Source organism: Nicotiana sylvestris, chromosome 7 (assembly GCF_000393655.2).
Source record: "Nicotiana sylvestris chromosome 7, ASM39365v2, whole genome shotgun sequence".
Lineage (NCBI taxonomy): Eukaryota > Viridiplantae > Streptophyta > Magnoliopsida > Solanales > Solanaceae > Nicotiana > Nicotiana sylvestris.
The window spans coordinates 25272014-25294355 of NC_091063.1; the positions used below are offsets into that span (position 1 = coordinate 25272014).

The 22342-nt window shown below is 30.3% G+C and overlaps 1 protein-coding gene and 5 pseudogenes across 1 annotated transcript; 4 read left to right on the plus strand and 2 right to left on the minus strand.

The window, feature by feature from the left end:
• Window positions 1-7103: 7103 nt before the first annotated feature.
• Window positions 7104-8681, plus strand: LOC138872871 (uncharacterized). The gene is made up of 2 exons (XM_070151292.1): window positions 7104-7589; window positions 8613-8681. The coding sequence occupies exons 1-2, from the start codon at window positions 7104-7106 to the stop codon at window positions 8679-8681; spliced, it is 555 nt and encodes a 184-aa protein (XP_070007393.1).
• Window positions 8682-8815: 134 nt separating this feature from the next.
• Window positions 8816-10075, minus strand: LOC138872640 (uncharacterized; annotated as a pseudogene).
• Window positions 10076-10257: 182 nt separating this feature from the next.
• LOC138872872 (uncharacterized) lies at window positions 10258-11413 on the plus strand (annotated as a pseudogene).
• A 1820-nt stretch (window positions 11414-13233) lies between these two features.
• LOC104231784 (uncharacterized) lies at window positions 13234-14454 on the plus strand (annotated as a pseudogene).
• A 2510-nt stretch (window positions 14455-16964) lies between these two features.
• LOC138872873 (uncharacterized) lies at window positions 16965-18375 on the minus strand (annotated as a pseudogene).
• Window positions 18376-18406: 31 nt separating this feature from the next.
• On the plus strand, window positions 18407-22056 carry LOC138872875 (uncharacterized; annotated as a pseudogene).
• Window positions 22057-22342: the final 286 nt, after the last annotated feature.

Genomic DNA, 22342 nt, shown 5'->3' on the forward strand with positions numbered 1-22342 from the left:
ACAACCCTGTCATTATGTGGTGTTTCTCCACACACTTCCTCCCCTCAACTCCATAAAAATAGTAGCAAAATAGACAACCCAATAGCAACACGAAATAGCCCACAATTAGTCCCACAAGTTCAGATTGTCTTTTCTGAAACACGTTTACTTAAACACATTTCGACTTGTCTTTTCTTTCAAATTGAGAAACACAACTAAAAGTGCATAATTATACCTTTTATCCAATAAACCAGCCATGAATTCAACTTAAAAATAAGTTCACAACCAGCCAACCATGACATAATAACAAACAACATACCATTCTTTCGAAACTCGCTAGGTCTATTCTTTATGATCGAGTTACAACTCACAAACACATAGATAATGGAAGGAGAAGCATAAAATTACCTTGTACTGAATATAACCCACGAAAACTGGTCCTTCTTCATCAAAAATCAGTTCCTACACGCGGCTACAAGAAGTAGAAAGAGAAACTAGCAAGTTGTCCATACTTTTCAGCACTAGAATCACGCCGTACCACCCGAAATACCCTAGGGTTTGTGTGGGGTTTGGGGAGGAGTTGGAGGGGTTCAGTTAGGTTTTAAAGGTCTGAAAGATGGGTAAAATAAATGAGTTGATAATCCCTTAAAATTTCTCTCTTTTCCGACTTTGGGGCTTTTAATTGAGTCCTCTCATTTTGGCAAGTAGGTGATGCACCTACTTGTCACCTACCAATCTTCGCAGTCTCACGAAAATGCGAATATCTCTATACTCCGAGATCGTATTGACAAAAGGTTTAATGAGTTGGAAATTAGACTCATAGATATTCAATTTAATATGTAGATCATCACTTTATTTCAAATATATTAGGAGAAAAGTGCAGCTACATTTGACCTAAATTTCAGCACATTATGAATGCAACTTGTGATGACCTTTGCCAACTTTTTGTTCCACAACTCACTTGACTTAAAAACATAACACACGCCTATGATACGACTAAAATAACTCATAACTTAACCTTCTCAACATGTTAATCACCCTAGTATCACCCCAAAAGTATATGTTATAACATTTTAAACTTGTCGACTTTCGACGAAACTTATTTTCTTCAATTCGTTTAGCGTCTAAGCTTTCCAATCCTTTTGGTACTTGTTATTCATGATCTTAAATATTTGTAACCTCCAAGATAACATGATGAACTTATGTTATATATTTTCAAAAATGATCTTATTTCTGAGCTTAAATCAATTGACTTACGACGTACTGTTAAGTACGAAAACATGGGATGCATCAAAATCATCCAATGTTTGTCATATACCCATAAAGCATAACACAACCCTTATCTGAAATTTCCTTTACTCATGTCATCCTCCATCTCAACCTCTGTAAGCCATAACTTATTTACCAGTATACCTCAAAATGAAACCACTACAATACATAACCATGCAATCAACTTATCAATAGCAGACTCCCCCACTTGGCTCCAAGCCAAATAATAAAGCATATAATAACTCACAATACCCATACTCTGTTGCTGCCAAAATCCCGCACTGAAAATCAACTAAATCCTTCATAAGCTTATGTAACACAAACCATCTAATAATCTCAAATCATCTGCAAATCTTGCATTCACTGTCGTAACAGCCAAGCCAACTCCCATAAGGGATCCAAACTCAAATCGCAACACATATATTTCACTGACAAAAGGGAACTCTTTACAAAACAACATAGGGATCCCACAAACCTCAGGACACCCCACAGGAGATAACCCTCCTGATTTTTCTCAATCTAACATCTCTTTATACCCTTACACAGTCATAACTATTACACAATTATTTAATCTTCCAGAGTTTGAACACATGTTACAACATGAAAATCGACTTCACTCCTCAACTAAACAACATGAAATGATCCTTCAACACACCCATAACTTGAGATTATACATCGAATAAAGACAAAAATAAAACACCAAATTTACATCTCAATCAAACTCTTTTCATCACATTCAAACCATCTGAACACTTCCCACAGTCACATCATACTTGTTACGTAGCCATCCAACCAAAAATTTCACCAATAGGGACACTTCCGGACATATAAGTCCAAAAGCACGTGCTCACACAATCAGCATCTTTGTGCTCAGGCTACAGTCAAAACCCGGCCTCAATTCCTCCAGACTGGCCCTTCATCAGCATATTGAAATCACATCTCGCATCTCATCCATGGAATCACAAGTCGTTGATGCACAACTGATACCGAGCGCTCATGTGCGCATACAAATGCATGGAAGGAATTCAAAGGATTACGGTTCAAGCTAAATCAATACTGCACGATAAAGAAAAAAAGATAGGAAGCATATCCTAAATGTCATGTATCCTATCAAAGATTGGTATGGACGGCATCATACCGATCCGCAATAAGCTACTAGACACTTGGTCATGACTTGTAAAACCTACGAACCTAGAGCTCTGATACCAAGCTGTCATGACCCAAAATCCTCTAGTCGTGATGGCACCTAACCCAACCCACTAGGTACGCCAACTTATAACTATCTAATCTCAATAATGTTAATAAGTTAATTAAACAAAAATAAATTATATGGATATATGATATGCTCAAATTAAACTTTAATTAAATATTGTAAGCGTCAGTATCAAATATAATAACCCAACAAGGTTGGGGTCGAATTCCATAGGGAATAGGTGTGAAAAGGTTACTTGTGTAGTGTGAAACATGACATAAGTCGTAATTATATTCATTTAGCTTAACAAGAGAATGATATAGTTGATATGTAATAAGATAACTAATTTTGTTATGAGAATGTGAATAATTCGATTAAGGAAACATAGGTTGTGTCCCCATCAATGAAATGCAATGCTATCAGTGTTAATATGATATATTTCTAATGGAAGGTCCTTTGATATGCAAATGGTTTCTAAATGACTACCCAATATTTCCCAATGGTTGGGTAGTATTTTCTCTTTATAATTTTCCCAAATATAAAAGAGTTGCAATTAAGAATAACCAATTTATGCCAAATAGAACTCGCTTATTCCTAAATGATTCTGTTAAGCAATATTTAGAGTCTTGAGTTCTTGATATTCATTTCTACCAAACACTAACCCACTTTTCAAAGTAAAAAAAAGAGTAAAATGGAATAAGTTAATGTTTGCAACCACCAACCTTAAATAAGCCACAATAAATGAATAACTATCAACTAACCATTATATATATATGTATGTATATATTGTCACGCTCCGAGCCCGGGGGTGAGACTGGCACCTAGTGCTTTATCTATTCTTGCGTACCACTTGCGACTAAGAGACCCTGAATATGTAATGTCATACTTTGTCTATGGGTCACATTAAAAGATAATATGCGATCCAAAATATAAAACTAAATGGAAACTAACACTAACTAATGTCAACATAAGGCTGGGCCGGCAAGGCCGTCATAATTACTACAACTGACAGGCCAACTAAACATACGTACAGGGCCTACATGTCCAACATACTGCACTAACCAACATGCTATGTCTACAAGTCTCTACTGATAGATGTAATGTGATCGGAACAGGGCCCTGACCTACCTAAGATATACACCACACTGCTAGACTTGACAACTCTGAAAGAAGGGGAGATTATCGATAAAGCTGAACTCGGGCAACACTTACTGAGGAGGTCTACCCGTCTGTCTGTCTGAACTTGCACGCATGAAATGCAGCGCCCCCAAAAAGGGACGTCAGTACGAAATAATGTACCGAGTATGTAAGGCAATATACTGAAGCTGAAATTGAACTGATAATATAATAACTGAAAGCAACTGGGAATCACAGATAATATGAAGATATGCTCATCAGCTAATACTGACTCAACTCTCTTAATATAGTGAGTAAAATAGTTGTCCGGCCTATAAGGCTCGGTATACATATATATCCCTTCAGCCGTAGTAGGCTCGTTAAGCGCTCGGACATACTAGGCTCTGTATCTCGACCAACTGGGCTTGCTCATAGATGATCGGCCACAGCAGGCTTGGTATATAACTTATCATCTGATTAGATGTTGCCCAATAAAGGCCTGCCCATCGATTATAGCTCGATGGTAATGAAAATACTTTTAACACTGTATATATGTAAACTCTCTGCTCTTTTGACCGGACGAAGGAAATACTCAACTGAATATGTTGTCCCGATAAGAAGAATATGGTAATTTACAAAACTAGCACAATATATATAATTTGCGAGACTAGCAAAATATACGTAAATTCCGGGATACAAATTTTTCTCTATGACTCGTTAACAAACTTGTGTAATTACTATATCATTCTAAAATGAAGGAAAAGTTTAGCCTTAACATACATGGAGTAGGAAAAAATCCGTATGATATTCTTGGAAAACGTTACACCGTACTCCCTTAGAACTGCAAGATTTTACGTTTCTAAAATTCTAAAAATCATCATTACTTCATGATAGAAATCTGATTTTGCTCCCAAGTTGATGCCTTTTTGAGAAGGAATCACGTTTTTTGGTCTTGAATGAATCTTTGAAAGTGTTTTTGCAAGATCCTAACGTTCCGTCTTTTTATTTCATGAAATTTAATGATTCTATCCAATATCATTTACAAAGTGGTTAAGAATATTTCATGACCTTGGCACATTAAATATTTAGGCAAACAAATAGATAGTCAGCATGTTTGGCACATGTGACCACCAAACATTATTCCTTTGGAAGAAAGCTAGAGGATCTTGGAATTTAGGTGTCTTGAAATCAATATTTTTGGTTGCCACCTAACCAAAGGTGACTAGTAGTCACTTGTTTGGAAAGTAGTTGGATGCCACGTGGAATGGGTGGAGAATTTTCAATCTTTATTCACTTATTAGGTAATTAGGTAATGTCACATTACTCAGTAATTAACCAACTACCCGCATAATTAAAAATTATCTCAACTTACTTAAAATACTACTTACTTTTAACACACCGTATACACCTTATACATCATACTATCACGGCCATATGATACCTTATATGGCATAGTCCATAAATATCGGGTATTATCGCTCGGCCCGTATTTTATCCCATCATGCCAAACTTTGGACGAAAATTCATTTTCTTTGACTTGCCTCCCCTCTCACCTTCACGAATTTACTCATTACTTGTTTGAAATAGCATAATTTTTATAATCTCCAAATAATCTTTTCCTTGGATTGATGTCAATTACCTTATGAAAATTTAATGTACAATACTACAGGGTGCAACATCATCATAATTTTATGTTGCGAAGCGTAACATCATCGTAATGTAATACTGCAAGGCATAACACCATCGTAATATTGCGGGATGTAACATCATTCCCCCCTTTGGAACATTCACCCTCGAATGTTGACTGATGCTCTTATCATTTTCATAACTTATAGCTCATGTGAATACCTTAATACCCTCCTTGCCATTTAGGCAGTTGTTCTGTGAATAAATCCAAATTCTAGGGTATTCCCCCCTTTAAGTCTCTATGACTTGCAGTCTGAATCCTTCTAATCTCGTAACTGTTGCTACCTTCTATCATGCAGCCTTTACGACTCTAACTTTGTATGTGCGCCTGAATTTTCTCTTCTCGTACAGCTTTTAGCGAGTCTTTAGGCTTCACTTTATGAACATATACAAAACTATGTCAAGTTGTCCCTTTGGGCGTCATTAGCTTTACTACAGCTAAATAGGCCATATTATCCCAAAATTCTTATTTCGATTTATCGCTACTGAGGTTTGCTACCGAACTCCAGGTTACTCTCATTTGTCATTCTATATGCATAAAGCTAAATTCTTTAACTCTTCTTCATTACTGTTCATCTTAAAACTGATTGCCTAATCTCATCTCGTACTTTACAAATTTTACCCATCCATTGTTAATTCGCCTCAATGTTGATCTACAACCATCCATTGCTAACTTGAAATTTCTTACATAATATATTGCCACTAGGGCTTACGTTGCATCATAGAGTATTTGAAGTGATTTTTTCTGATTCACCCGGTGACACGATATTATACTTCTGTAACCATATTTCATAGCATCCCAGTGCGACTCACCTTACGTGGCTATTTTAATCCTGTCCAATTCATGAAATCCCCCTTTTCTTCTTTTTTTTTTTCACAAACCATTACTCAATCGAAGACCCAAACGTCGTCCTTTATCTATCATAATCACACCCTCATTCTTCTAAATGCTATTAGTCAAAGACTTATTTGAGTTTATCCAGGCTATATTGAGCTTTCTATAACATAGAGGAACCATCAGCTCCTTTGTTTTCATAGGCTTAATCTCGAGGACTTATCCATTTTCGTCATCTTCTCACTGCCCTTTCTTATCGGTAGTATGGACTATTTATGATCTTCTGTCTTTGAGTATCTCGTACGTTGTACACCTTTACCTTACATACCTTAAAATCTCGTATCGTATTTTCTATTTCTCTCATGACCTCCCTTCCACCTAGATGTAATTCACGTCTATAACTTGAAGCTCTATTATAATACTTGCACATCTGGTACATACACAATCCCATGGGAGTTTCATACTGACTTTTTATGAGACTGGTATCCTTCTAACTGGCTTTATCGTTAAGCCGTTATAGAACATAGTCATTGTGCTATCTCTCCTGCACCTCTAATATTAAGAGAGCTATGAAACTAATAAATAAACATTTACTCTAAGAAGTAAAATCATTGAAAATAACACTGAAATTGATAGTACAAATCCGCAAAAAATATCCATAAACAGTGAGTCAATTACAGAAAATATGCAGATTAAAATAACTAAAAAATCAAGGAAAATAAGAAAGAAACTGAAAAAACTATACCTAGAATATGAATACCTAAGTATTACAAAAATAAACAAAGCTAGGCTGTCTGAATTAATTGATATAATATCTAAAACAGAATATAAATATATTTGCCATCTTAAAAATAAAAGATGAATAAAGAAGAATTCGCACTAGAAGAGAAAACATATGAAAATCCAGAAGGATTAAAAATAACAATAATATTTTCCAACTTAGGAAGAAGATACAAGAAAATAGGAAATAACCTGAACCTAATGTTAGAAAAAGAAACTGTAAAACTAGAAGATAGTTTAACCGCAATGGTTAGAATAACAAAAGAAAACGAAGAAATAGACAGAAAACGAGAAATTAAAGAGATACAACAGCAAGCTAAAGAAAAAATACAACAGATAGAGGAAGTAAAAAACACTAAAATAACAGAATTAGAAAAAGAATTAGAAATGTTAAAACAGCTATATACTAATAAACTAAAAGAAAAAGAAAAACGTAGAGAAGAAGAACAAGAGTTAAGACTGACAAATGAGATAGAAAAATTTAAATTACAATTAGAAGAAGTACAGGATAATCCACCAAATGTAAACATAAACGAAATAAATGACCAAAGTGATAACGACAAAGATATAGGAGAAAACTATTCAGAAACAAGTGAAACGTATACGGAACTTATAGAAAAAACAGAAAAGATAAAAACAATTCCAGAAATAAACACAAGAGATATGGCCGAGGATAAACCAAGCACATCAGGAGTAAAAAATCCAAGACAACTAAACCCAACCTATTACAGAGTAAGTTATGATTCATATGATAGAAACAAAACATTATGGGATAAAAGGCTAAATAGGAAATGGACACCAAGACAGATAACTGAACAATGTAATTTTTTGGATCTAGATTGTGTAGCAGATATAAATAAAACAATACAATTATGTATAGGATATATCTCAAAACAACTAATAGATAATAAAATAGTGATAGCTGAAACACCAGGATATATAGAAAGAACACTCATAGGAACGGTAAAACTATGGTTACAAAATTTATCAAGTGAAAGCTTAGATACATTAAGAAGTAATAAAAAACTTGATGGTACAGCTGCAACAACAGTTACAGATATATTGAATAAATATGAAATAGCAATAAGAAATGAATTTAGTAGTATGACAACAGAAGTGGAAGAACAAAATAAAGAAAAAACTACAAATAGAAATTTAATGACAAAATTAGCAATATGTAACATGTGTTATATAGACGAATATACTTGTGCATTTAGATACTATTATTATAAAGGAACATATAGTCCGGATGAAAGTAAGGAGATAAGAAAATTATATTTTATAAAATTACCAGAACCGTTTAGCTAGATCACTAAAATTGTATTTCAAAGGTTTTTGTGTTATTATACTATTTTCATCTATTAGTTCAATTTTTATTTTTGTTTTATGTTTTTCCCAACCTTGTAGTAGATTATCATTATATAGTAGTTCTAATTTATCTTGGATTAGTTTTATCTTATTTATTGAGAAAATGATTATTTCTATATTATGGTTGCTTTGTGTCATATTTTCTAATTTCTGGGTAATTTTTTCACTTCCCTTAATCCAGGGTGTTGTTTTTCTTACTTTATTATTTACCCTTTTTGCTCCTAATCTTTGCTTACACGGGGTAGTAAACCACCAATGTGTTTTTGTTATAATATTTGGGTATAACTTATCTAAAAATGGCATTCCTAATAATATATCCTTATTTGTGAATTCATAACTATATATTTGTTCTATAGTTAATATTTTATCCCATATTTGTATTTTTAGATTCCTTGCTTTGTATGTTATCATAATTCCCTCATTGTTAAATCCTGTTACTACTATGTGGTTTTTTAGCTTTTCCCATTTACTTTCTGGTAGACAATTATGCCTACACATGTTAGCTTCTGCTCCTGTATCCATCATAGGTGTATAATATCTATTATAATATCCTTCTATTATTATTTTGGCAAGTATATATATTTTTGGCATTATATTAAGGTTCTTTTTATTATTATTTTCTTATTTTCATAACTTATTGTTAGGTGCCTATCTTCTAACTTATATGGTTTGACTTTTTCTAACCATTTTATTCCTAGTGTAATATTTTTATCTCCTTGATATATTTTAAAATTTATTAATATTGGTATTCCTCCAATAATTAATTCCTTTTCTGTTGTTTCTTCATTTTTTCTTAATGCTTTTGGTAATTCTGAATTTTGTTGTTCTATCGTCACTATCTCTTGTTCTGGTATTAATTCTCTTATAACATAATTCTCCTCTTGCCCTGTATTTATTAATATTAAATATTTTCTTTGGTCCATTATTCCTGTTATATAATAATGATGTGGGTTTATTTCCTCTATTTTTTGTTCTATTAATTTTTGTGGAGTTATGTAATCTATTCTTCTTGATGTACTTCTTGATGTACTTATTCTTGATGATGTCTCTGGTATTTCATTACTTGTTCGTTTTGACGTGCTTAATCTTTCTTTTACTATTTCTAAATCTTCTTCAATATCCATTTCCTTATAACTATAATCATTGTTGTCTATAACTGATACTATTCTTTCAAATGGATTTTCTATTTTTATTTTATTTATTTTATTTTTAGCTGTTATCTTATGTTTTGTTGTTAAAACATATAGATTTTTACATCTGCTGTGAATATCTTACTTCCTGGTGCTAGTTCTATTCCAGACATTTTCCAGTATATCACTAATGATTTATCTATATTTTTATCATCTATTGCCACTGAATAGTTGGCACTTATTATGAATTTGAATTTTTGGTATATTAAGTTACCTCTTACTGCACTTATTATACTTTTTTTCTATAGGTTGTACAATTCTATCGTCTGCCAAGTATATTTCTATAGGGGTATCTATTCCTTCTCTAAAACATGCTTTTATTAGTATCTCTGTTCCTCCTCAGTGTACGTATTTTATTGGATTTTTTGCTTTTATATCTTGTATTTCTTTATTTAATAGTTTTTTATTTAAAATTGGTATTCTTGCTTTACCTTTACAGTCTATTATATGTTCTCTTTGGCTTACTACATAGTATTCTTCTTTTTGTCTTTTAAACCAATTCTTTATTGTAGGTACTTCTAATATTTTGTCTATGCTTAGATCAAATTCTTTTCCTTTTATTTGTTCAAATATAGTGGTGTCAAATATTATTTTTTGTTCTGAAGATTGTTCATCTTGGTGTTCTTCTTGTTGTATAATTTGTATATCTTTTTCAGTCATAATTATATTCGTCTGATTCTTCTATTTCATTATTATTTATTTTCTTTTCACTTTCTGAGAACTCGTTTTCTGATATCTCATATATGATGTCTTCACTGCTTAATTCATAATCTACATACTCTATTTGTGTATATTTATCATTGTCTATCATTATTTCGGTAATTTGTTTTTTCTTTGGGTTTTTTGGTAACCTGCAATCTTTAGCTAAGTGTCTACCTACAATAAAGAATTGGTTTAAAAGACAAAAAAAAAGAATACTATGTAGTAAGCCAACGAGAACATATAATAGACTGTAAATACATTAAAGGTAAAGCAAGAATACCAATTTTAAATAAAAAACTATTAAATAAAGAAATACAAGATATAAAAGCAAAAAATCCAATAAAATATGTACACTTAAGAGGAACAGAGATACTAATAAAAGCATGTTTTAGAGAAGGAATAGATACCCCTCTAGAAATATACTTGGCAGATGATAGAATTGTACAACCTATAGAAAAAAGTATAATAAGTGCAGTAAGATGTAACTTAATATACCAAAAATTCAAATTCATAATAAGTGACAACTATTCAGTAGCAATAGATGATAAAAATATAGATAAATCATTAGTGCTATACTGGAAAATATCTGGAATAGAACTAGCACTAGGAAGTAAGATATTCACAGCAAGATGTAAAAATCTATATGTTTTAACAACAAAACATAAGATAACAGCTAAAAATAAAATAAATAAAATAAAAATAGAAAATCTATTTGAAAGAATAGTATCAGTTATAGACAACAATGATTATAGTTATAAGGAAATGGATATAGAAGAAGATTTAGAAATAGTAAAAGAAAGATTAAGGACGTCAAAACGAACAAGTAATGAAATACCAGAGACATCATCAAGAATAAGTACATCAAGAAGTACATCAAGAAGAATAGATTACATAACTCCACTAAAATTAATAGAACAAAAAATAGAGAAAATAAACCCACATCATTATTATATAATAGGAATAATGGACCAAAGAAAATATTTAATATTAATAAATACAGGGCAAGAGGAGAATTATGTTATAAGAGAATTAATACCAGAACAAGAGATAGTGACGATAGAACAGCAAAATTCAGAATTACCAAAAGCATTAAGAAAAAATGAAGAAACAACAGAAAAGGAATTAATTATTGGAGGAATACCAATATTAATAAATTTTAAAATATATCAAGGAGATAAAAATATTAAACTAGGAATAAAATGGTTAGAAAAAGTCAATCCATATAAGTTAGAAGATAGGCAACTAACAATAAGTTATGAAAATAAGAAAATAATAATAAAAAGAACCTTAATATAATGCCAAAAATATATATACTTGCCAAAATAATAATAGAAGGATATTATAATAGATATTATACACCTATGATGGATACAGGAGCAGAAGCTAACATGTGTAGGAATAATTGTCTACCAGAAAGTAAATGGGAAAAGCTAAAAAACCACATAGTAGTAACAGGATTTAACAATGAGGGAAGTATGATAACATACAAAGCAAGGAATCTAAAAATACAAATATGGGATAAAATATTAACTATAGAAGAAATATATAGTTATGAATTCACAAATAAGGATATATTATTAGGAATGCCATTTTTAGATAATTTATACCCACATATTATAACAAAAACACATTGGTGGTTAATAAAGTAAGAAAAACAACACCCTGGATTAAGGGAAGTGAAAAAATTACCCAGAAATTAGAAAATATGACACAAAGCAACCATAATATAGAAATAATCATTTTCTCAATAAATAAGATAAAACTAATCCAAGATAAATTAGAACTACTATATAATGATAATCCACTACAAGGTTGGGAAAAACATAAAACAAAAATAAAAATTGAACTAATAGATGAAAATAGTATAATAACACAAAAACCTTTGAAATACAATTTTAGTGATCTAACAGAATTCAAAATACACATACAGGAATTATTAGACAATAAGTACATACAAGAAAGTAATAGTAAACACACTAGCCCAGCATTTATAGTAAATAAGCACAGCGAACAAAAACGAGGAAAAAGTCGCATGGTTGTAGATTATAGAAATTTAAATGCAAAAACAAAAACATATAATTATCTGATACCAAATAAAATACTAAAAATCAGACAAATACAAGGATATAACTATTTTAGTAAATTTGACTGTAAATCAAGATTTTACCATTTAAAACTAGATGATGAATCTAAAAAGTTAACAGCATTCACAGTACCACAATGATTTTACGAATGGAACGTATTACCATTTGGATATAAAAATGCACCATGTAGATACCAACATTTTATGGATAACTATTTTAACCAATTAGAAAATTATATAATATATATAGATGATATACTATTATATTCTAGAACAGAGAACGAACATATAAAACTACTAGAAAAATTCATACACATTGTAGAAATATCAGGAATTAGTTTAAGTAAAAAGAAAGCAGAAGTAATGAAAAATCAAATAGAATTCTTAGGTATACAAATAGATAAAAATGGAATAAAAATGCAAACTCATATAGTACAAAAAATAATTAACTTAAATGAAACACTTGATACAAAAAAGAAGTTACAATCATTTTTAGGATTGGTTAACCAAGTAAGAGAATATATCTCTAAATTAGCAAAAAACTTAAAACCATTACAGAAAAAATTAAAAAAGGATGTAGAATACCATTTTGACGAAAAAGATAAAATACATATAAAGAAGATCAAAAATATGTGTAAAAAATTACCAAAACTATATTTCCCAGATGAAAAGAGACAGTTCACATACATAGTAGAAACTGATTCTAGTGATCACAGCTACGGAGGAGTTCTAAAATATAAATATGATAATGAAAAAATTGAACACCATTGTAGATATTATTCAGGATCATATACAGAACCACAATTAAAATGGGAGATAAATAGGAAAGAACTATTTGGATTATATAAATGTTTGTTAGCATTCGAGCCATATATCGTTTATAACAAGTTTATTGTGAGAACAGATAATACACAAGTAAAATGGTGGATAACACGGAAAGTACAAGATTCAGTAACTACGAAGGAAATAAGAAGACTTGTATTAAATATACAGAATTTTACATTTACAATTGAAGTAATAAGGACTGACAAAAATGTTATTGCAGACTACCTATCAAGACAAAGGTACCCAAACAGATAAAAGCCAAGAATCAAAAGATATATTTGCAATCCTTACTACGCTATCTTTACAGATGGATGGTATGGGAAAAAGATTACAACAGCTAGAAAAAAGTCAGTCAAGTCAGCAGCATGACTATAAAAATGCGGAGCTAAGTCAATCGGAAGACTCTAAACTTCCAGAGTTAGAAGGAGACGTTGGGAAACTCCAAAAAACCCATAACACAGTTGGTTTATATACAGCTGCAGGTACAAGTAGACAAGTTAACAAGAAGCCACATACCAATGACAATTTAAACAACATATTTGATAATCCAATTACTCCCAAAAGGCCAAAAGAAACAATAATTACGACATCACATACCTCAACCTATGCCAATAGCCTACACCAAAACAAAAAGATATAAAACCATATTACTCAGACCTATATTGAGAATATATACAAAATTCAAACATTCCTAAACCCGAACCCCAGAGCAACTACTACAGCAGATCTAACACAGGATTATATAACCCAAAAACTCCAAGGATATAATAGGCTTATTGCACAGTCAAAAACTAGAGCCAATTTAGTAAAAACATGTTACAACTACGGATTACTTAGTACGGTATATACCTATGATGGGGAAGAGATAAGTGGAATACCAGAGCTATACAAAGCATTTATTACATTCAAAAGAATTACAAAAGGAAACTTATTTTTTATAAAATTCTATACAGCACCAGCTGAGATACTATATGATGAAATAAAACCTATTATACAAGTTGTAAAAATAGGCTTAACACGAGATATGATAATACCAGAAGAAATAGAACAACAACCAGAAATACCAAAAATTGAGATACCAGGTTTTTATGCCAACAAAAGAATAATTGGCATAGCAACTATTATCCAAGAGCTAACCAACAATTATTTACAAGAAAATGCTATATGGAGCTACTACTCAAGAGACCGGCTAATGATATATGCCAATTCAAGGGAACTACGACAAGGAGATATGGATGAAGTCCAAAAATGGATTTTATCATTACTAAAACCAGAGATACAACCAACTACAAGAGCACTAAAGAAAGGATTTATTTCCAATGAATTATTGACGAGATACTGCAAATTAGTAGGACACAAATATCCAGATCATATATGTTCAAAATGTAACGGAGAAGATAACCATGTACCAGAACTGCAACTGGAATGAAGATATCAGCAAGAAGACAAATAAGGAAGAGAGCTATTTGAAAACAAATAATGTAAAAAAGTCGTAAAGAAAATAGTGTGAATAGTAAGATTCATGTAAAAAAGTCGTAAAGTACGAGTCATATTCATGAACAGTAAAGGTCGTTCATGAATAATAAGAGTCATGTAAAAAAGTCGTAAAGTAAATAGTACAAGTCATATTCGTGAACAGTAAAGGTCGTTCATGAAGAGTCATTTGTAAACAGTAGAAGTCGTTTCAATTTTCTATATATAGATTGAAAATCCGAAGAGGAAGGGACACACCCTCACCTTCTCTCTCTTATCTTCTCTCTCTTATAAGAAATATCTGAGTTATTTACAAGTCTCTTAAACAACTATGGATCATTCAAACGAGTTACAAGAACAGGTAAGTTTATTCATAATCATGTCTAACTAAACCTTTATATTCCTTATAATCTCTTGAATATCATAACTGTTTATCATGTTACAGTACTGTTATAAGGAACATCTTGAGAAAGTTTGCCATGTCTAATAATGCTGAGAGTAGTTAAGCCCAGACTATGCCATCCTAAGGTCGAAACCGGTAGGCATGGAAGCCGTTTAGGGGAGTAGACAAAGTTGAGGCGCTGTTAGGGAAAATGATTGAAGCAACAAAAACATGGTAGTAACCAGAAAAGATTGTTCAGTATAACCTATTAAAACATGATGAACTCTATGATAAACAAAGAGGTTAGAGGGAATATGTTTAGTAAAAACATGATAAGGATAATACTGAAAAATAATAATATCCTATGAACAACCCCACTTATTTACTAGATAACAATAATGATTACAAAATACTCATGTTATATACCTTAGACCAACTTAATAACGACATTAGGAGAAAAATTTATGATATTTTAATTTCTTTTGAAATAATTAACATAATGGAACAAGGATATACAGAACTAATTCTATCAGAAGAAATAGATATCTTAGATTTATATGAACTAGACTTATATTCAGATTAATGATCAACTACGCATATATCAAGTTAACTCCGCTTATTACAAAATCAAACTACTTACTCAACATTGGTATCACCGAATGTACTTGTTACAATTGTGGAAAGCTAGGACACTTAGCTAAAGATTGCAAGTTACCAAAAAACCCAAAGAAAAACAAATTACCCAAATAATGATAGACAATGATAAATATACACAAATAGAGTATGTAGATTATGAATTAAGCAGTGAAGACATCATATATGAGATATCAGAAAACGAGTTCTCAAACCTATTACAGAGTAAGTTATGATTCATATGATAGAAACAAAACATTATGGGATAAAAGGCTATATAGGAAATGGACACCAAGACAGATAACTGAACAATGTAATTTTTTGGATCTAGATTGTGTAGCAGATATAAATAAAACAATACAATTATGGATAGGATATATCTCAAAACAACTAATAGATAATAAAATAGTGATAGCTGAAACACCAGGATATATAGAAAGAACACTCATAGGAACGGTAAAACTATGGTTACAAAATTTATCAAGTGAAAGCTTAGATACATTAAGAAGTAATAAAAAATTTGATGGTACAGCTGCAACAACAGTTACAGATATATTGAATAAATATGAAATAGCAATAAGAAATGAATTTAGTAGTATGACAACAGAAGTGGAAGAACAAAATAAAGAAAAAACTACAAATAGAAATTTAATGACAAAGTTAGCAATATGTAACATGTGTTATATAGACGAATATACTTGTGCATTTAGAGACTATTATTATAAAGGAACATATAGTCCGGATGAAAGTAAGGAGATAAGAAAATTATATTTTACAAAATTACCAGAACCGTTTAGCTAGATCACTAAAATTGTATTTCAAAGGTTTTTGTATTATTATACTATTTTCATCTATTAGTTCAATTTTTAATTTTGTTTTATGTTTTTCCCAACCTTGTAGTGGATTATCATTATATAGTAGTTCTAATTTATCTTGGATTAGTTTTATCTTATTTATTGAGAAAATGATTATTTCTATATTATGGTTGCTTTGTGTCATATTTTCTAATTTCTGGCTAATTTTTTCACTTCCCTTAATCCAGGGTGTTGTTTTTCTTACTTTATTATTTACTCTTTTTGCTCCTAATCTTTGCTTACACGGGGTAGTAAACCACCAATGTATTTTTGTTATAATATGTGGGTATAACTTATCTAAAAATGGCATTCCTAATAATATATCCTTATTTGTGAATTCATAACTATATATTTCTTCTATAGTTAATATTTTATCCCATATTTGTATTTTTAGATTCATTGCTTTGTATGTTATCATACTTCCCTCATTGTTAAATCCTGTTACTACTATGGGTTTTTTTATCTTTTCCCATTTACTTTCTGGTAGACAATTATGCCTACACATGTTAGCTTCTGCTCCTGTATCCATCATAGGTGTATAATATCTATTATAATATCCTTCTATTATTATTTTGGCAAGTATATATATTTTTGGCATTATATTAAGGTTCTTTTTATTATTATTTTCTTATTTTCATAACTTATTGTTAGGTGCCTATCTTCTAACTTATATGGTTTGACTTTTTCTAACCATTTTATTCCTAGTGTAATATTTTTATCTCCTTGATATATTTTAAAATTTATTAATATTGGTATTCCTCCAATAATTAATTCCTTTTCTGTTGTTTCTTCATTTTTTCTTAATGCTTTTGGTAATTCTGAATTTTGCTGTTCTATCGTCACTATCTCTTGTTCTGGTATTAATTCTCTTATAACATAATTCTCCTCTTGCCCTGTATTTATTAATATTAAATATTTTCTTTGGTCTATTATTCCTGTTATATAATAATGATGTGGGTTTATTTCCTCTATTTTTTGTTCTATTAATTTTTGTGGAGTTATTTAATCTATTCTTCTTGATGTACTTCTTGATGTACTTATTCTTGATGATGTCTCTGGTATTTCATTACTTGTTCGTTTTGACGTGCTTAATCTTTCTTTTACTATTTCTAAATCTTCTTCTATATCCATTTCCTTATAACTATAATCATTGTTGTCTATAACTGATACTATTCTTTCAAATGGATTTTCTATTTTTATTTTATTTATTTTATTTTTAGCTTTTATCTTATGTTTTGTTGTTAAAACATATAGATTTTTACATCTTGCTGTGAATATCTTACTTCCTGGTATAGTTCTATTCCAGACATTTTCCAGTATATCACTAATGATTTATCTATATTTTTATCATCTATTGCCACTGAATAGTTGGCACTTATTATGAATTTGAATTTTTGGTATATTAAGTTACCTCTTACTGCACTTATTATACTTTTTTTCTATAGGTTGTACAATTCTATCGTCTGCCAAGTATATTTCTATAGGGGTATCTATTCCTTCTCTAAAACATGCTTTTATTAGTATCTCTGTTCCTCCTCAGTGTACGTATTTTATTGGATTTTTTGCTTTTATATATTGTATTTCTTTATTTAATAGTTTTTTATTTAAAATTGGTATTCTTGCTTTACCTTTACAGTCTATTATATGTTCTCTTTGGCTTACTACATAGTATTCTTCTTTTTGTCTTTTAAACCAATTCTTTATTGTAGGTACTTCTAATATTTTGTCTATGCTTAGATCCAATTCTTTTCCTTTTATTTGTTCAAATATAGTGGTGTCAAATATTATTTTTTGTTCTGAAGATTGTTCATCTTGGTGTTCTTCTTGTTGTATAATTTGTATATCTTTTTCAGTTATAATTATATTCGTTTGATTCTTCTATTTCATTATTATTTATTTTCTTTTCACTTTCTGAGAACTCGTTTTCTGATATCTCATATATGTTGTCTTCACTGCTTAATTCATAATCTACATACTCTATTTGTGTATATTTATTATTGTCTATCATTATTTCGGTAATTTGTTTTTTCTTTTGGTTTTTTGGTAACCTGCAATCTTTAGCTAAGTGTCTACCTACAATAAAGAATTGGTTTAAAAGACAAAAAGAAGAATACTATGTAGTAAGCCAAAGAGAACATATAATAGACTGTAAATACATTAAAGGTAAAGCAAGAATACCAATTTTAAATAAAAAACTATTAAATAAATAAATACAAGATATAAAAGCAAAAAATCCAATAAAATACGTACACTTAGGAGGAACAAAGATACTAATAAAAGCATGTTTTAGAGAAGGAATAGATACCCCTATACAAATATACTTGGTAGACGATAGAATTGTACAACCTATAGAAAAAAGTATAATAAGTGCAGTAAGAGGTAACTTAATATACCAAAAATTCAAATTCATAATAAGTGCCAACTATTCAGTGGCAATAGATGATAAAAATATAGATAAATCATTAGTGCTATACTGGAAAATGTCTGGAATAGAACTAGCACCAGGAAGTAAGATATTCACAGCAAGATGTAAAAATCTATATGTTTTAACAACAAAACATAAGATAACAGCTAAAAATAGAATAAATAAAATAAAAATAGAAAATCCATTTGAAAGAATAGTATCAGTTATAGACAACAATGATTATAGTTATAAGGAAATGGATATAGAAGAAGATTTAGAAATAGTAAAAGAAAGATTAAGCACGTCAAAGCGAACAAGTAATGAAATACCAGAGACATCATCAAGGATACCAGGTTACCTAGCTTTTGGTAACCTGTAAATCAGGATTTTACCATTTAAAACTAGAAGACGAATCTAAAAAGTTAACAGCATTCACAGTACCACAAGGATTTTACGAATGGAACGTATTACCATTTGGATATAAAAATACACCAGGTAGATACCAACATTTTATGGATAACTATTTTAACCAATTAGAAAATTGTATAATATATATAGATGATATACTGTTATATTCTAGAATAGAGAACGAACATATAAAACTACTAGAAAAATTCATACACATTGTAGAAATATCATGAATTAGTTTAAGTAAAAAGAAAGCAGAAGTAAAGAAAAATCAAATAGAATTCTTAGGAATACAAATAGATAAAAATGGAATAAAAATGAAAACTCATATAGTACAAAAAATAATTAACTTAAATGAAACACTTGATACAAAAAAGAAGTTACAATCATTTTTAGGATTGGTTAACCAAGTAAGAGAATATATCCCTAAATTAGCAGAAAACTTAAAACCATTACAGAAAAAATTAAAAAAGGATGTAGAATACCATTTTGGCGAAAAAGATAAAATACATATAAAGAAGATCAAAAATATGTGTAAAAAATTACCAAAACTATATTTCCTAGATGAAAAAAGACAGTTCACATACATAGTAGAAACTGATTCTAGTGATCACAGCTACGGAGGAGTTCTAAAATATAAATATGATAATGAAAAAATTGAACACCATTGTAGCTATTATTCAGGATCATATACAGAACCACAATTAAAATGGGAGATAAATAGGAAAGAACTATTTGGATTATATAAATGTTTGTTAGCATTCGAGCCATATATCGTTTATAACAAGTTTATTGTGAGAACAGATAATACACAAGTAAAATGGTGGATAACACGGAAAGTACAAGATTCAGTAACTACGAAGGAAATAAGAAGACTTGTATTAAATATACAGAATTTTACATTTACAATTGAAGTAATAAGGACTGACAAAAATGTTATTGCAGACTACCTATCAAGACAAAGGTACCCAAACAGATGAAAGCCAAGAATCAAAAGATATATTTGCAATCCTTACTACGCTATCTTTTACAGATGGATGGTATGGGAAAAAGATTACAACAGCTAGAAAAAAGCCAGTCAAGTCAGCAACATGACTATAAAAATGCGGAGCTAAGTCAATCGGAAGACTACTGTTTATCATGTTATAGTACTGTTATAATGAACATCTTGAGGAACTACTATATAATGATAATCCACTACAAGGTTGGGAAAAAAATAAAACAAAAATAAAAATTGAACTAATAGATGAAAATAGTATAATAACACAAAAACCTTTGAAATACAATTTTAGTGATCTAAGAGAATTCAAAATACACATACAGGAATTATTAGACAATAAGTACATACAAGAAAGTAATAGTAAATATACTAGCCCAGCATTTATAGTAAATAAGCACAGCGAACCAAGCACATCAGGAGTAAAAAATCCAAGACAACTAAACCCAACCTATTACAGAGTAAGTTCTGATTCATATGATAGAAACAAAACATTATGGGATAAAAGGCTAAATAGGAAATGGACACCAAGACAGATAACTGAACAATGTAATTTTTTGGATCTAGATTGTGTAGCAGATATAAATAAAACAATACAATTATGGATAGGATATATCTCAAAAAAACTAATAGATAATAAAATAGTGATAGCTGAAACACTAGGATATATAGAAAGAACACTCATAGGAACGGTAAAACTATGGCTACAAAATTTATCAAGTGAAAGCTTAGATATATTAAGAAGTAATAAAAAACTTGATGGTACAGCTGCAACAACAGTTACAGATATATTGAATAAATATGAAATAGCAATAAGAAATAAATTTAGTAGTATGACAACAGAAGTGGAAGAACATGGAAGCCTTTTAGGGGAGTAGACAAAGTTGAGGCGCTGTTAAGGAAAATGATTGAAGCAAGAAAAACATGGTAGTGACCAGAAAAGTTTGTTCAGTATAACCTATTAAAACATGATGAACTCTATGAAAAACAAAGAGGTTAGAGGGAATATGTTTAGTAAAAAGATAAGGATAATACTGAAAAATAATAATATCCTATGAACAACCCCACTTATTTACTAGATAACAATAATGATTACAAAATACTCATGTTATATACCTTGAACCAACTTAATAACGACATTAGGAGAAAAATTTATGATATTTTAATTTCTTTTGAAATAATTAACATAATGGAACAAGGATATACAGAACTAATTCTATCAGAAGAAATAGATATCTTAGATTTATATGAACTAGACTTATATTCAGATTAATGATCAACTACGCATATATCAAGTTAACTCCGCTTATTACAAAATCAAACTACTTACTCAACATTAGTATATGAATTTAGTAGTATGACAACAAAAGTGGAAGAACAAAATAAAGAAAAAACTACAAATAGAAATTTAATGACAAAATTAGCAATATGTAACATGTGTTATATAGACGAATATACTTGTGCAAGCTATAAAACTGATAAATAAACATTTACTCTAAGAAGTAAAATCATGGAAAATAACACTGAAATTGATAGTACAAATCCGCAAAAAATATCCATAAACAGTGAGTCAATTACAGAGAATATGCAGATTAAAATAACTAAAAAATCAAGGAAAATAAGAAAGAAACTCTATATCCATTTCCTTATAACTATAATCATTGTTGTCTATAACTGATATTATTCTTTCAAATGAATTTTCTATTTTTATTTTATTTATTTTATTTTTAGCTGTTATCTTATGATTTGTTGTTAAAACATATAGATTTTTACATCTTGCTGTGAATATCTTACTTCCTGGTTCTAGTTCTATTCCAGACATTTTCCAGTATAGCACTAATGATTTATCTATATTTTTATCATCTATTGCCACTGAATAGTTGGCACTATACAAAGCAACTCAAAACTTCATCTCAATATATGTAAGATTCTGAAGCTCCACGGCTAGTGGAACCTCGGACTGAGTAGTGGCCTCCACGGCTAGAGTAGGAAGCTCCAGCTGCTGTGAGGATGGAGCAGGAAGCTCCACCTGCTGTGAGGCTGGAGCAGGAAGCTCCACCTGTGGTATGGATGGGTCTGGGCCTGAGAGCTGCTAGCCTCGCCTAGTGAAGGCTAAGTGGTTGATGGAAGTGACTTGGCGACCATGTCTGCTAAAGAATATGAAAT